We start from the raw sequence: 15,726 nt of genomic DNA, 5'->3' as shown, positions 1-15,726 counted from the left end.
AGGGCAAAGTCATGACCCATCCTACTCTGAGTCTGACTGGCTTACCCTGATATTCATATCCTGTCCCTAACCAGTCACTCCACATGCCTAAACCTAACCAACCCACCCAATGAAGACAACAAATCAGAGCCAGTGTAGGGTGGGTCTTGACTTTGCCCTCCTGGGAAAAAAAGGTATCTGTTTTCATTGTGACCAGTCCAAAACCTGTGCAGTAATCCTGATGTTTAATCAGCATTTCTATATGCCACACCTGTGAGGCAGATGGATGATCTTGGCAAAAGAGAAGTGCTCAGTAACACGGATTTGAGCAAATTTGAGAACAAGATTTTAGAGAAACAAACACAGAAAAGCAAAAACGTCATGCATTGATGTTTTTGTTGAGTGTAGGAGTCTCATTTATCCATTATTCCCCTCACATTTTCTTTTGTCTCTTGACCTCTTTTTCCTCCAGCTTTTCTATTTTTTTTTCCACCTCTCTGGAACCCGTCTTCTACCCAGAGGCATAAAACTTCAATAACAGCCATTCTTGCATTTCAAATTACCGATCTGGATAATGGAAATAAAGATTTCTTACGACATTTCCCACCCTCGTCGAAGCAGCCAGCCAACAGTGTGTCCTCAGGACAAAAGTGAAGCCACGTGAACTTGGCATTTTGCAAAAGGACGTGAGGGCAAGAGAGAGGAAGAGTTGGTGAAGAGTGAGGAGGAAAGGGAGGGAAGAAGAAGCAAGGTGAGAGGAAGGAGGAGAAAGAGAGGAAGATGAAAGGAAGGAAGGGGGAAGGGGAAGTGTACTGGGAGAGTACCCTAAGGTTTCCAAAGGCTGCTAGTTACAGTAATGATTCTCCCAGACGTTGTCTGCTAACGATGTGTTTATGGAACACACGTCTATATTGTGTCCTTACTTCATTCTCTTAAACCTTCCCAGTCCTTTTCTGAAAATTGCATGAACCTCCCTTCCCCCTTTCTGCCTTCTTTTACCTCATCCCCCTTTTGCCTCCTGCTACAGTATGACCTGATTTTCTTTGTCTCTCTGCCTGATGTAATATCTTCCCCTCTAACTTCTCTTTTCTTGTTGTTTTTCTGCACTAAGTTTAAGGAAAGTAAGTTATGTGTTTTCTGTATTTACATCCTACCTGCTTAAGTGTGCTTTCAATTGCCACCTTGACAGTCCAACCCCTGGTGCTTCATTGTTGCAACATATTGAACAGTGCATGGCTAACCTGTGTATGTCACCATCATTGTACTTTTTTATTAAATGTTTATTGTTACAGGGAGAAGTCAATGTCACATACAGCAATTATAGCCTAAGTTCATTTGTAATACCCAGGGTCCTTAAAAATGCAGAAAAACTGTACCCAACTTAGAATTTTGTCAGTCAAACCAGATTTGGCTGTTCAATTTTGGCGGGACATTCAAGGTGACAAGTTCATGTAATATAAGTGAACAAGTAAAGTTAACCCCCCGAGATTATATTGTAATGTACTGTGAGCAGCAAATTCGCCACTTCGAAGCAGAAGGTGGAAGATATTCTTATCACGGAATCTGACCAGGCTAGGTCTCTCTTCCATTGGTTAGCTTCCACCATCTCAAAACAATGGTTACTAAATGTGTGCAACTGTCGGTTTGCGCTGACATTTGGGAGTAAAACCCAGGCTTCACTCAGACTCAGCCTGGGTCTGGCAGGGCCTGCCACTGCTTGTAAGTATTGCAGAGATCTTCACATAGCCAACGGGGGTAACTTGACATAGTGGAACACAAGGAGCACCCACTCTGCAGCTATTTCTGGGGACCAAAATCTCCACAGAAGTATACTGCACACCGTCTGACAAAAAAACAAAACACAGCTGCTTGACTTGAAGAATCTCACTCGACTGAAAAAAAAAACCTCAACTCCAAGCAACAGATCATTCATGACCTCTGATCCCACTTTAAATTCTTTCAACTTAAAATGATTTAACCTATGATTAGTTTTAAGCTCTGTGGGCAAAGAAGTTCCACATATTGGTCCCCCAAAATAAAGACTGATCCAGAAACCCTGAGAAGTCACCATGTCACTGAACACTGTAGGAGCCAGGTTATTTAGATTTATTGATATTTTTTAACAACATGATGCACTTTGTGTACTGTTTTGTGATGTTGGAAGTGCTTGCTGAATTGCAAAGAGCCTCTGATAAAGCAGTGGAATAATATAAAAATCCAGATGGGTCGCCCTGACAGCCAAAAGAACCAAAACATCCCCGGTTAGCGTCTGGCTAGGACCTTTGTTGCACGATATTCCTTGTCTCAGTCTTACCTCATTTTCATAATTGTCAACTTTATTGTTCGCTGTTCAGTCTCATTTTCCTTTGAAAATAATAACAAATAGCGCAGCTATTCTACACTCTTCCAGCATTCTGCAGCACAAACCACATAAACATGCACCCAATATTCATGAAGAATGGAACAAATAAAGATAAAATTACAATAATTCTTAAAAGACCCTCAGTTTTCATGCATCAATGATGTGTGGTGAGTGCAGCCAAAGGCAAATGGTTTAAGCACAGAGCTGAATTTCCATAAAAATGATGCTGATCTCCAACAAAAAGGCCTGTTATATGCTCTCAAATGATGATTATAAAGACTGAATCTTTTTTTTTGATATTTTGCCAAATATATCTCAAGTGATTAAAGGCATCAAATACTTTTTAAAAACAAGGCAGATTTGCTGTTACTGAAAAACATAAAGTTTTCAAATTTTCACTTCACTTTGATATGGTTGAAATAGTACAATATGTTGGCTTCTAGCTAATTTTATAGCATGAAAAATGAAAAATGTGAGGTCCTGGGGCATGAATATGTATAAAAACCACTTCAATGTCTAACGTATGCAGCAGCAACTTGTCAATCAGCGGCAGATTCCTTTATTGAAAACGGTGTTTCACCACCCAGAGCCACCACACAGAGCCCCACCACCTCCTCAAGTTTGATTTGTAGTACATCATCAGACCTGCGTAGCACCCCAGTCTGGCAGCATAGCTTTCCAATGGAAGATAGACATGATGTTGCTGTCTGTCCCACTCTCCGGCCTCTGAGCCGCTCTCGGAGCCAAACCCATGGAGCCACAGTCTGTCATTTCCCCCGCGAAACCCAATTATGCTCCCTCCAAGCCAAAACCAATGAGCTGAGGAGTTCTGCACGGCCAGAGATGGTTCAGAATGCTTGCGGAGTAGACGAGGAGTGTGTGTGTGTGTGTGTGTGTGTCAGGGAGTGCATTAGCCGTCTTGCGCACACAGCGGTTCAACTGAAATCTCATTTCCCACTGCCCACCGCTCATCTACACACACCCCTGTCACCGCCGCACGCCTCGGATTGCCAGATCTGACGGAGGGTTGCCAGGTCTGAAGTCCAACGAGGTCACGGTAATGCACACTGGCGCCCTGTCCAGAGCCCTGCAGATCTCATTCACCCCTGCTGGACCTTATTGCATAAGGATTCCATGGACGTAGTAAAACTCTGTGGTGTCTAATGTGTGTAGCAGACACCCCCACCCCTCCACCAGCTCCTACCGCACATGCATGCACGCTCTCTACCTCCTGTAGTTACTCCGCTGCATGGGCCGTATTGCCTTATGATCCCTTGGCTGCCATTCAGTAGCATGATGGGATATGAGAGAGGAGGGAGTTCACCGTACATGTGGCCCACATTACCCCAGGCATGCTTTCTAGGCTGAAGGAATGAGCTGCTTAATTATGTGGCAATGGTGTGAGGAAATATTTTAGGATTTTTAAAAGGGGGATCCACCCATGTGTTCAAATCACGGTTAGGACCTGACATTCCAGACATGGCAGCGTATAGGCTGAACTCCCTCGGCGGTGATCAGGATGTGTGTGCGTGTGGACTTTCCACTTGTTCAGTGTGTACGGCAGCCTCATTAGCTAATGCTGTGTTTCCTTATGTTTTCCAGGTGATGAGAGAGGTGTGTGTTAATGGGAGCGTAGACTTGGATGGAGCTGGATCTGGATCACCTGTGCACAAACCCGAACTGGAAAAGGTAAACACACTAGCCTCAGTTGCTGGAATCTAATAATATGTTAATATGGTAACAATCAGTTGCCTATTTACATTAAGCTGGCATAGTGTAAAGTTTAGTTTGTGTTTCACCAGATGAGTTTAAGTCCAATATTCACCCTTTTTTAGCTCCATATTTGGTCTCCACCACCAGCTATTTGCTGACATTGTCGACTATTTGATATGTGTGCAGGTAGTTCAGATTCAATTCAGATTTGATGTAATGATATCAAATCCAGCGACAGGCTCTCATCTTAAGAAGGGTCAATTCTGTACTTGTCCCACCAGTAAAATATTGGTAAGTCTTGAAGGTCTGAAAGACAATACAGTTTTTAGTCTTCCCCACATGTCAGTGAGGACTTAACTGAACTGAATAATCCTGGGTTGATATTGCTGTGGCAGACAAACTTTGCTAATATTCCTCCATCCCGTAAGGGCCTCTTTTCTTGGCATACTCAGAACAGACTCACAATGAGTTGTGAAAACTGTTTCCCACACTTAATTCCATTTGGCACAGGAGGGAAAATGTATGGGGTTGAAGGGAAAACACTGCGTTATTGGTTTTCATTGGGAAAAGCAGGTAAAATCACAGTTTTTAACGCTGGATACATACTGTACCTGGCACATAGGCACGTGTGCCTGTACATATGCACGTGTGTTTGGTGGTGGAAAATGAGCTACATCAGAGGTCTCTTTAACGACAAACCGCTCCCAACTTGGCACAGCAAACACAAGCCCAGCCTAATTACTAATCTATAACATGTTGCAGATGCTCTTAAAGGTTTTTATAGTGTACAGTGTAATTAGACAGCTGTGTTTGTACGTTAATGTCTTTGTCAACCTGTCTTTTTTTCCAGGAAAGTACAGTTTTGTTCACTTTGTACCTTGTTGTGCATCCATTCTTCTTTTTGTGTATGGTCTTCCTGCCCTGTCAGAAGGCTTCGTGTGACAGGCCGAGCTCCGATGGGGAGGTGACTCATGAGAACGGACACAGCGACTGCAAGGACCAAGGTGAGAGTCCACAGCAGCAGTAACCAAATAATCACAAACATTTTCTTGAAAATGAACATCTGTTGCTAACTGAAGTGAGTCGTTTACATCATGAAAGTTTTTGCTGTAAACACAAAATGTCTGGAAGGACTTTCCTGGGAAAATCCCTCTCTGGTGCATATAAAATAATGGTTTCTGGTTAATTGGAATCAAAAGAAAAATGAGCAATAATAGAGACCATGGATGAAGTAACATGTAGAAGCAACAGAAAAGACGTCAGTATTGTAAGCACGCTGTTTCTTTTATGGTCTTCATCAGTGATTTCCAGTACTTTGAACTATATCATCCAGTTCATCAGCGATTTTTAGAGCTTTCAACTGTGTCATTCAGTCTGTCAGCGATTTTTAGAGCTTTCAACTATATAATTCAGTCTTTGTCAGCGATTTTCTAGAGCTTTCAACTATATAATTCAGTCTTTGTCAGCGATTTTCTAGAGCTTTCAACTGTGTCATTCAGTCTGTCAGCAATTTTTAGAGCTTTCAACTATATAATTCAGTCTTTGTCAGCGATTTTTAGAGCTTTCAACTATATAATTCAGTCTTTGTCAGCGATTTTTAGAGCTTTCAACTATAAAATTCAGTCTTTGTCAGCGATTTTTAGAGCTTTCAACTGTATCATTCAGTCTTTGTCAGCGATTTTTAGAGCTTTCAACTATATAATTCAGTCTTTGTCAGCGATTTTCTAGAGCTTTCAACTGTATCATTCAGTCTTTGTCAGCGATTTTTAGAGCTTTCAACTGTATCATCCTGTCTTCATCAGTGATTTTTAGAGCTTTCAACTATATCATTCAGTCTTTATTAGTAATAAAGTGAAATCATAACAAATCTTTAGCTTGCATGTCATCAGGTCCATCTCTGTGACCAGTCACCATCACCAGTATCTACTGATCGTGATGGTTCTTTATAATACGTTAAAAACTCTGGATAAACCCTGTAAGTGGGCCTTGAGTTAAGATTGTTTTGTCCAATTTGTGTGATGTTTCAACATCTGCAAATGTTTAGATGTTTAGTTTAGAATACAGTTGTTTTAATAGTGAGTAAAATCCCCATCATGAAACTCTGCAATCACACAATGCAGTGTTGTAAACACCATTAATTGTAGCCCTGAAGTAATAATAGTTATAGTTAAATTTAAATGAGGGGTAGGACATTATCAATATTGTTGTTGCTTGAAACCAACAAAGAATTGTTCTCAACTTGGACCCAATTCTATATCCTGAGATATTATAGCTGTCTTTCCACCATTAATCTGTCTCATGATTCCAAGGGGAATCTCCACGAGCTCTGGAAAGGTCAGCTTTTAATAACAATGCATGAGGCATGAAGAATGAGCATTTGGATTTATTTAACATGGGTTTTACACGGAGATGGTCTTCCCCCTGCCGAACTAGATGCCAAAACAAAGAGATACGGATGAAATAATCTCTGATTATTTACCGTTTGTTTGCTCAGCAGGCAAAATTCCTTGGGGAGAGACATTTCATTTCACTTGTCAGCTCAGTTATTTGGATTGTCAACTAAAATTTAACACTCTTGTTTTTTTTCCTCTAAGATTGGTTCATTTTTCCAGCATTATGTCTGAAACCGATTTCGCACCAGCCGTTAATTTCAAATCTTCAATCCAGTTGGGTTTTTTATGGAGTCAGCACAGAGCTGTGATTCATGGACTTGGTTGTGTAAGTCATGTTCATGTGTCACTGCTGCGACACCATGAGGAATGTAGAAACGGGATCAGCAATGATCTCCCAGATGAGCTTGACGCAATCATATAAAAGTGTTGATTACTTCTCCAGGGAGGAGGGTCTTAACCTTTCTGGCCAAGGTATGTATAGAGCCATTGTTCAGTATGTAGCAGTCATCATTCTCACAGTCATAGAGTTGTGCTCCTGGATGGGGAAAGAAAGTAAAAAGCTCCCTTCATTTGAAGCATTTTTAGCTGATGGTTGTGTCCTGACTAAATTACATGATAACAGGTTGTGTACCTTGCCACAAAGATGCACTTACTGATGTTAGGACTAAATATAGTACCTGGCTTGGCTTTACTTGCACCAAGACACTCATGACTACCAGGTAACTATGATGCTCTGTGTCCACAGTGAATCATTTATATGTGTAATTCTGCCCTGTCATGTAAACAAACCATGTAACCTTCAGCTATGTGCTTGAGATCACACTATAGCCATAAAAAACACACTACTTTTTAAACAGAAAAGATGTGTTATATTGTGATATATCAGCAAGTAGGTTGTTATTAGCGGTGGTCATTATACCTTGATAAGCCAGCTCCATGGCGATTTTGAGTTTGAGTTTGAGTAATTTTTCTAAAGAAAATGAAGTAAAAATTTTCAGATTCCAGCTTAAATATGAATATTTTCTGTTTTCTTTACTTTTCTGTGATCGTAAATTGAATATCTTCAGGTTATGGAGATTTTATAGACTGAACAACTAATCAATTAACTGAGAACATAATCAACAAATTAATTGACAATGAAAATAAGCAGTACTTGCAACCCAGGTGGTGAGGTTGCAGATTGCAAAAAAACTGAATACCACTCGCCTCACCCTCCCCTTCCAAGCGTGTAGGAGAAACTACAGTGGTCGTTAAACTCGCCAAAAACTTCTGGCCAGTTCTGATTTTGTTGCTGATGCTCGCTCGTTTCGCATTCAGTTAGGACACGGTGTTACACTGTACAACCTTAGAATTTATGTCTAACCGCTGATCTTATTTTTGGGTGACTTTTATCAAAGAAATGTGCCTTGGAACTCAGAGCGAATCATGACATTTTGGCTTTCCACAGACTCACAGATCTTTGAATGCTTGGCTCCGTAGAGACTAAAGACAATCTCCCAGCTTTTGTTGCTAAAAAGCATTGCCAAAGTCTTTTGGGTAGCCCTTCATATTGTGGCGGTGACATTTGAATGGGGCAGAGCATTGTTTCCAGGAAGGCATGTCCTTGAAAAATGTAAGGGGCATGTTTTTTTTTTTTGCTGTTCTAACGGCTATCTTGCATTTAGAGATCCCCAGACAACTGGTAGGCAGTGAGACTAGGCTTTTCTTGCTTAGGGGTATTATTCCTCCAATCTAATGCTGGCTCAGCTGAGCTGTCATGGCACCAACTGTACAACAACTGGAGTAGTCAGGGGCTAGTGTCTGCTTTACAAGTGGCTTTAGCTGCAGATAACTTTTACTGCTAATGTCCATTTCACCTTCCCAAATGATGAGTTGTATTTGTGGCACCAGTGGTAGAGTTTCTGATACAGCCACACATTATGAAGACTGTAAATCCATATAGACATCTCAGGCAGCATTGCACATAATGGATAAAGTTTTTGTTAGATATATTGATTTTTGACAGATTTCCCACAGTTTTCTGTTCAGATCTCTGCTTGTAGATTGATGTACCTGTATCTCAGACTCATGTACAGGTTTTAGAATCTTTATACTCATAGAAACACTGATTAGACCACCTAAGATCTGTCATGTGATGTAAATCTGAATAAGGATACACTCTGTCTGATACATGCAAGGTTTTTTCTAGTTAGACGTCTCCGCTTCCTTTCATTGTCATCCAGTAAACACAACAGACTCATCAGTAAAATAAATGTAATAAACTCCGCTGAGTTCTTGGTCTTACTTCACCTCCCCGTGCTTAAGTCTTGAAGAAACTCCTTTTTCAGCTTAATCAGCCACATTCCTTCCATGGCTGGTAACAAAAAGAGCTGATTTACTGGAATCAAATTTACCTGATCAGAGTTTTCCTCCTCCTCGTCTCCTGAAGGGAAAAATAATAATAATTCCTCCTTTTTTAAAAGGTTCGAATCGCTTTCACATCTGTGTGTCTGCTTTCCACCTCGGGCCTGCATCGTGTGTGTTTGTATACTTTTCGTATTACGAGAAAAACCCTGCGACTGAAAATTGAGTGCAGACGGCTTCCTATTTAATTAAGGCAGTCGCCATGGTAGTTGTCACATCATATCTGGGAGGAAAACGCAATGTGGAAAAAATGTTGAAACAGGAGCTTCTAAGTGCCAAAAAGAATTAAATATAAAGGGTTTCAGTCGCTGTATCAGTTTGGAGTACCATTCATTAGCTTTCTGCAGGGAGCTGCTGTTTGGTGCAAGACAAAGGCATTGTGTTCCTGCTGATTATGTTCAGTATATTACTGTGTGAGTTTAGAATCACTCCAGACACTCAGTAATCGCTGTCTCGGCATGATGACATCAGTGAGGGGGAATTCTTTACTTTTCCCTCCCCCATTTCTTCTCCGCTGTCTCCTTTGCTTCAATATCTGGCAGTTAAGAAAAGTTTTTGTCCTGTCATACTGTCATGTCTTGTGACCAATACTTTTTTTCTTCCCGTCTTCTTTCTTCCATTTTTTCACTTTGATTCTCTGTCATACATTTAAACACACCACAGACCGCAGTATCTAAACAAGCGAGCCAAGCAGAAGCTATTTTCCTCATTTAGACAGACAGACTAACGTAGGGACTCAGACATAGCCTCTTAAGACCTGGCTTACCCGACTTTAGCCCTCCTTCCAGCAGAATGTGCACAGTCATTCCTCTCTTTGGATAGAAACTAGGCCAGCTGAGATCGGCCCACGCAGACCAGTGGGGATGCTGGGATTGCAAACTGAGCCTAATTCACCAACAAAGAGCTTTTGAACCCACAAGGGTCTGATTAAACCCAGTGCAACTGATTCTGAACTCGTGGTTGTTTATAGTAGAGTCTAAGGTTGCTCTGTGTCTTCTTTTCTCTTTCTTACAGTACTGCAAAAGCATCCAGACATAATTGAATCAGCATAAATGAACATGTAACATCTCTCAGTAATTTCCCGTGTTTAGATAATGAGGATAGAGCACATTAAATCTGCCCTTAAAGACAGACTCCTGCAGACTTGCACAGTGTTTTACTAATTTCCTCTTAATTTTAAGTCACAAATTAAATTCACAATGTCTGTCTCACCCAGGGAAAGGAAAGAAGAACTCAAAGTCAGAGCAGAAGACCGGGACGGTGGGGAAGGGAGCAGGGAAGAAGATCACTAAAATCATTGGGCTGGGGAAGAAGAAGCCATCCACAGATGAGCAGACCTCATCAGCAGAAGAAGATGTACCTACATGTGGTAAGACAAAGACTTCAAATTTAGGCAGATACTATAAGCAACCAGGTATTCATCGTCAGTATTGCTATTTGCACCCAAGGTGTAAATAGCAACATTGGCTTTTTACAAGTAGGGCATATAGCCCTAAATGGTATAGACAAGCAACCAGGAGTCAGGAGACAACAATGTTAATTGCATCTGGGATGTAAATAGCAACATTGGCTTTTTACAAGCAGGTGTGTATAGCCTTCCTTGACAGAGACACATACTCAGGTATTAGTAACCAACAATGATATTTGCACTCAGGGTGTATATAGCCTTGCATAGCAGAGAAAAGAACCCAGGTGCCCATATCTAACAATGCTAATTGCACCTGGGGCATAAATAGCAACATTGCCGATTTACAAGCAGGTATATATAGCCTTGAATGTCAGAAACAAGCACCCAGGTGTGAGTAGCCAAAAATGCCATGTGCACCTTGGTTGGAATAGTCAGTCAAGCTATTTACATCCTAGTTTATATACTAGCCTTGCATGGTAGAGAAAATAACCCAAGTGTTTGTAGCCATCAATGCTTATTTTACCTGGGGTTTAAATAGCTGTCCATAGCCAACGATGCTAATTGGGCCTGGGGTGTAAATAGCAACATTGGCTATTTACATACAGGTGTATAAAACCTTGAAAGACTGAGAAAAGCACCCAGGTGTCAGGAGCCAGCAATGCTATTTGCTTCTGGGGTAGAATAGCCAATTGAGCTATTTACATCTTAGTGTATATAGCTTTGCACAGCAGAGAAAATAAATAAATAACCAATGTTGCTATTTGTACCTGCATGACAGAGACAGAGCAAGATCCTTTCCCAAACCTAACCAAACTGTGACTGGAACCTGAAAAAAAATCTGACGGTAATAAGTCAACTACTCTAGAATTTAAGAGTCAACACTGACTGATATTTTCACACGGGAGTTAAACCTCTCTCTTTGTGTGATGTGTTTAACCCATTTATCCATAACAACCTCCTCTCTACTGAGACTTTGTCGTTCTTTGTAGCTAAACTAGCTGCATTTACACAGTCAAAAAGCTGCTGTGTGGCTCTTATCACCCAGGTGCAAATAGACAGTCTGATAAAGTTAAGCATCCTTAAGGTCTTAACTTGTTTCAAACAGTAAATAGTGCTATAAATAGTGTTCTAAATGGGGGTTGATAATATAAAAATCTATGAAAAAGTCAGAGCACTTCTGACTGTATTTGCTTTGACTAACAGGCTACCTGAACGTGTTGTCCAATAACCGCTGGCGAGAACGCTGGTGCCGCCTGAAAGATAACCAGCTGCTCCTCCACAAGGACCGCGACGACCTGAAGAGCCACATCGCCTCGCTGCCCCTCAGAGGCTGCGAGGTCAGCCCCGGCCTCGACCACAAACACCCCTTCGCCTTCCGCCTGCTTCGTAACGGCCAGGAGGTCGCTGTACTGGAGGTGAGCTGTGTTTGACGAGTCCAGTTGGTCTGGTTTGATTCTGTAATTCTATGAGGAGATTTGTATTCCTGCGTTATAGTCAGCTATTAAAACTCTGCTCGTCATGTTTTCCTCGTTCCCTTTCCTCTCATGTGGTAAAACGTCTCCTCCACCCAACACTGACTTGTGTCTGTGTGTTTGATGTTGTTGGTGTGTATGGACTTCCTGCGTTTAGTTTGTTTTGATTCCATTTCCTCACAGTCTGCACGCTATCCTCTGCTTGACGTTTGCTTCCATTTCTTTGCTCTGTAAAACCATATCATTACTAAGGCTTTGATGGTGACATGCAAAAAGTGAACAGTTGTTTAAATGTAGGGAGTAAGAAAGTAGATACTAAAATAATGTATAGATACCTAAAAAATCTACTTAAATATGCTAACAAAATATTTGTACTTAGTTACTTCCCACCTCTGAGTTTGGAGAATCAGCTTCTTACACTGGTACTCCTGCTGCTTCTCCAAACTGGGTGTGTGTCAAGCACCATCTACTGTAGGTAACACTCTGACTGTGGAAAAGTACATCATACAACCCCACCCCAAATCTGAACTATCCCTTTAAAATATAGTTTAAAGTTAATGCTAAAAAAAAAGAAAGAAAAACCTGTGCCAGACTCTTACCAACTCTTAACTGTGTCCTTTTCCTCCAGGCCTCCTCCTCTGAGGTGATGGGTCGCTGGTTGGGGGTTTTATTGGCTGAGACCGGCTCCACCACCGACCCAGCCACCCTGCACTATGACTACATCGACGTCGAGACCACCGCCAATGTCATCCAGCTGGCCAAGCAGTCCTTCTGGTGAGAGACACACACGTTATGATGAAAATACAAACTGTGACCTGAAAATCTTAGGTTCTGTAAATACATGGTTACATGTCACCATCATAACCATGTCATGACATCTGTCATGATGGTTTTCCCTCTCAGTTTCACCAGTAAGCGCGCCGTCTCTCCTAACCCCTACCTGGACAACCCAGTCAACGGCTACGCCTGTCCCACTGGTATGGCTCTGCACTATGATGATGTGCCCATCAACGGAACGGTAAGGACACGCCTGCTCATATCTGATGCACATACAGAACAAGTAAACTAAAACAGTTCAACACACAGAAATGCTTCTAGCTGTGTTTCACATTCTTGGTTGAACCCACTTTGATTGATGCTCTCTTTTCTAACTGCTTTTCACTTTTCTGTATAGCAGTAAATGTGCTACATGTAACATTTTTAATATGAAAATATTGGCAAATTTACTGAAGGAAATGTTTTCAATAAGAGCACAGAGTTCTTTATTTATCTCTCTTGTACTCTTCTATACATATCCACCTTTACTGGATGTTAAAATGCCACATGTAGCACCTTTAATGAATGTCATATATTGTAATAACACTTTCTATGGCAGTGTAGTAACTAACTTTATACTGCTGTCATCTCTCCCTTTCTGTTCTCCTTTTATCTTTCTTTCTTCTAATGTATTGTCTCTCCTCTCCTCTTCTCTTCTCTTTTCTTCTGTTCTCTCCTGTCCTGTTTTCTTGTCTCTCCTCTCCTCTCCTCTCTGCTAACTTGCATGCTTGCCTGACCTAACCCAAGGACCCGGAGGTGCAGTACTCTAGTCCCAGCACCGGAGGGCGCCAGCTGAAAGAGGAGGTGCACTATGAGAATACTGAGCTCTATGAGAACATGCCCTCACCCAAGCTGGCCAAACGCTATCCTCCCAAGCCTTCCTCTTCTTCTACCTCCTCTTCCTCCACCTCTACCAGTCACTACAAAACTCCTGTTTCTAAAATCTCCTCTAAATTCCTCAATGCTGATTCTAAAACTAAGGACACTGCTCAGGTGACTAACACCCTGCTGCTTAACCCTCACTGTTTTCTACATTCACACTGTTATCATTTACACTTTTTTAATGTTTCCCATGTTTTGTATCAGACAAAAGACATGAATTTAGCCTCATTTGTTGAAGTAAATGTTCTCTTGGGAACATTTCCCTGTATGACTATGAAATAACACAGACTGCCTCTACTTACAGAGCAGCATATTCAGAGCAGCAAGCAAACCAGAACAGGGTAACAAGACCCTGCTTATTTTTATTATAAATGGCTAATAAAAGCAATAATTTGACATAAATATTGATTTTTAAAAATTAAAAAAGTAATTTAATTCTTGTTTTACAGTGGAAGTTTAACATTCACTCTCCGTTTACTTCTGTTTTGATCTTCACCAACTTCTAAGAAAAAACATCTGGCTTTTTAGCCACTAAATGCTCAACTATGTTCACCAGCTAATCGCTAACTTTTTCTGTCTGCTGTTTGATGCTGGGCAGGTAGCGATGCAAGCTGTTTACAGCCACCCTGTTTGCTGAAAAACAGCTGTCTGCTGCTGCAGCTGGAATCTTTACAGGCCGTAAAACCAAAACAATGAGCTAAAAGTGGCACAACATCAAGCAGGGTAGCAGAAAAAAATTAGATGGACTCAAATGAAGACTTGAGGAAGAGGTGTTGAATTTAACTCGCTTCAACCATATATCGTTTAGGATTTCAAACTATTTAATATACAGTCTGGGACTCCAACTCGCTATTTGGACTGCTGGACTCATTTTCCCACCATTTTTCCAATTAAACAAAGTTAAATATTGCACCTTTAACATGAAAAATATTGATCATTGCAGCAAGTGTCATTTGCACCAGTGATTCATATCAAAAGTTGCTTAACACCTCAAATGCTGATAAATTCATTCATTCTTGGGAGCATAACTATAAAAATGCTGCATCTACAATTTTATTTTTGGTTTTGTTTATCTGGAAAGCCGGCAGCAGAGGATCAGAGAGAACAGATCTCAATGAAAACTTTCACTATTGCTGTCAGTGAAGTAAATGCACTGTGAAGAAGCGAAAGTGAAAGCCGCATGATTGCAGGAATGAGGAAATTCTGTTTATTGTTTTATTGCATGCTTTGACTCAGATAAGGTGTTAATGTTGGCCACCCTCAAGGCCACCTCACTTTCCCACCAGCCTGTGAGTCACCGGTGTGGTTCTTAGTAATTCAATTATCACCATGACTGGGACTGAAACCATTCCAGCATTTGGAAACACTCATCATGTGCTTCACCTCCAAGTAGACAAGCTTTTGGACTCACTGATTTAATATCAATAATATCATAAACAGATCAGTAATTTGATTCTGTTCTTCAATACTTTTCTCCTGTTTTAGCCAGATTTGTATTTATTTGTGTTTAGTTTGTAGTGTGTGTACAGTATCAGTGCAGAATATCTACTGATTGTGTATGTGTGTGTGTGTGGTTGTCCCACATAGTGCGTTTCCTTCCTCTCCTTTACAATGAGCGTCAGCTGTGTGTGTAATTTATATTTTTACAGCGCAGCTCTAAGTGCCACCCTCCCTTCACGACCACATAAGTCACCACATGGTGTTGTATGGAGCTCCGCCTCCTCCCCGCCACCCTTTTGATGTGTGTGCTGTGTGTGGCGTGGCCGAGGGGTGTTAACATCGCCTCTGAGACCACAAAGTACCACTCCACTGTAAGAAGTAGATTTTCATCCAGTGAGGTGTGCAGCAGACTGCAGGCAGCACTGCCAGACTGCTTTTGATGTTACAAGTATCAAGTTGAAGAAAAATATAAATATGAAAGTTGTTTATATCATAAAACCATTGCAATTTTTTATTCAAAGTAGTTTGATCTGTTGGACAAGTTTAATGATGTGTAGTGTAGGTGGAGCTGAGGCGCTACCTAGCAGCTAGCTACCTCTGATGGTACACACCTGTCACTCAAATAAGCACGCCCTTAATTATGCGTAACTTTAAGTTTAAGTATAATTTTAACAGGTGAGTTGTACAAAAATTCACCTTAAAATCGGGGATTCACTGGCTTTTGGAGCCAGCCTCAAGAGGCCATTCAAGGAATTGCAGTTTCTGGAACATAATTTAAGTTCATAACACAAGTTAAGTTTTTTTGGTCAAACATATCCTCAATCTTTTCCCTAATTCTGCTACAAAACTAAGTCATTT

General features: G+C 41.1%; 1 protein-coding gene across 3 annotated transcripts in view; it reads left to right on the top strand.

Annotated features, from left to right (window-relative positions):
- afap1 (actin filament associated protein 1) overlaps nucleotides 1–15,726 on the top strand; it is a 121,286-nt gene that overhangs the window by 99,032 nt on the left and 6,528 nt on the right. For 2 of the 3 annotated variants that reach the window (XM_084712492.1, XM_084712493.1), the window contains exons 7-13: nucleotides 3,944–4,030; nucleotides 4,983–5,058; nucleotides 10,067–10,219; nucleotides 11,462–11,673; nucleotides 12,359–12,504; nucleotides 12,634–12,748; nucleotides 13,294–13,539. In XM_084712492.1, the coding sequence (XP_084568618.1) occupies nucleotides 3,944–4,030; nucleotides 4,983–5,058; nucleotides 10,067–10,219; nucleotides 11,462–11,673; nucleotides 12,359–12,504; nucleotides 12,634–12,748; nucleotides 13,294–13,539 (1,035 nt within the window). The remainder of the gene's footprint in view (nucleotides 1–3,943; nucleotides 4,031–4,982; nucleotides 5,059–10,066; nucleotides 10,220–11,461; nucleotides 11,674–12,358; nucleotides 12,505–12,633; nucleotides 12,749–13,293; nucleotides 13,540–15,726) is intronic. The other variant, XM_084712494.1, reaches the window with a different exon arrangement.

This window comes from Lutjanus erythropterus, chromosome 23, assembly GCF_056507025.1.
Source record: "Lutjanus erythropterus isolate fLutEry1 chromosome 23, fLutEry1.hap2, whole genome shotgun sequence".
NCBI classification, from domain to species: Eukaryota; Metazoa; Chordata; class Actinopteri; order Lutjaniformes; family Lutjanidae; genus Lutjanus; species Lutjanus erythropterus.
Note: the sequence above shows the minus strand (reverse complement) of the source record. Positions and strands in the feature narration are given on the sequence as shown.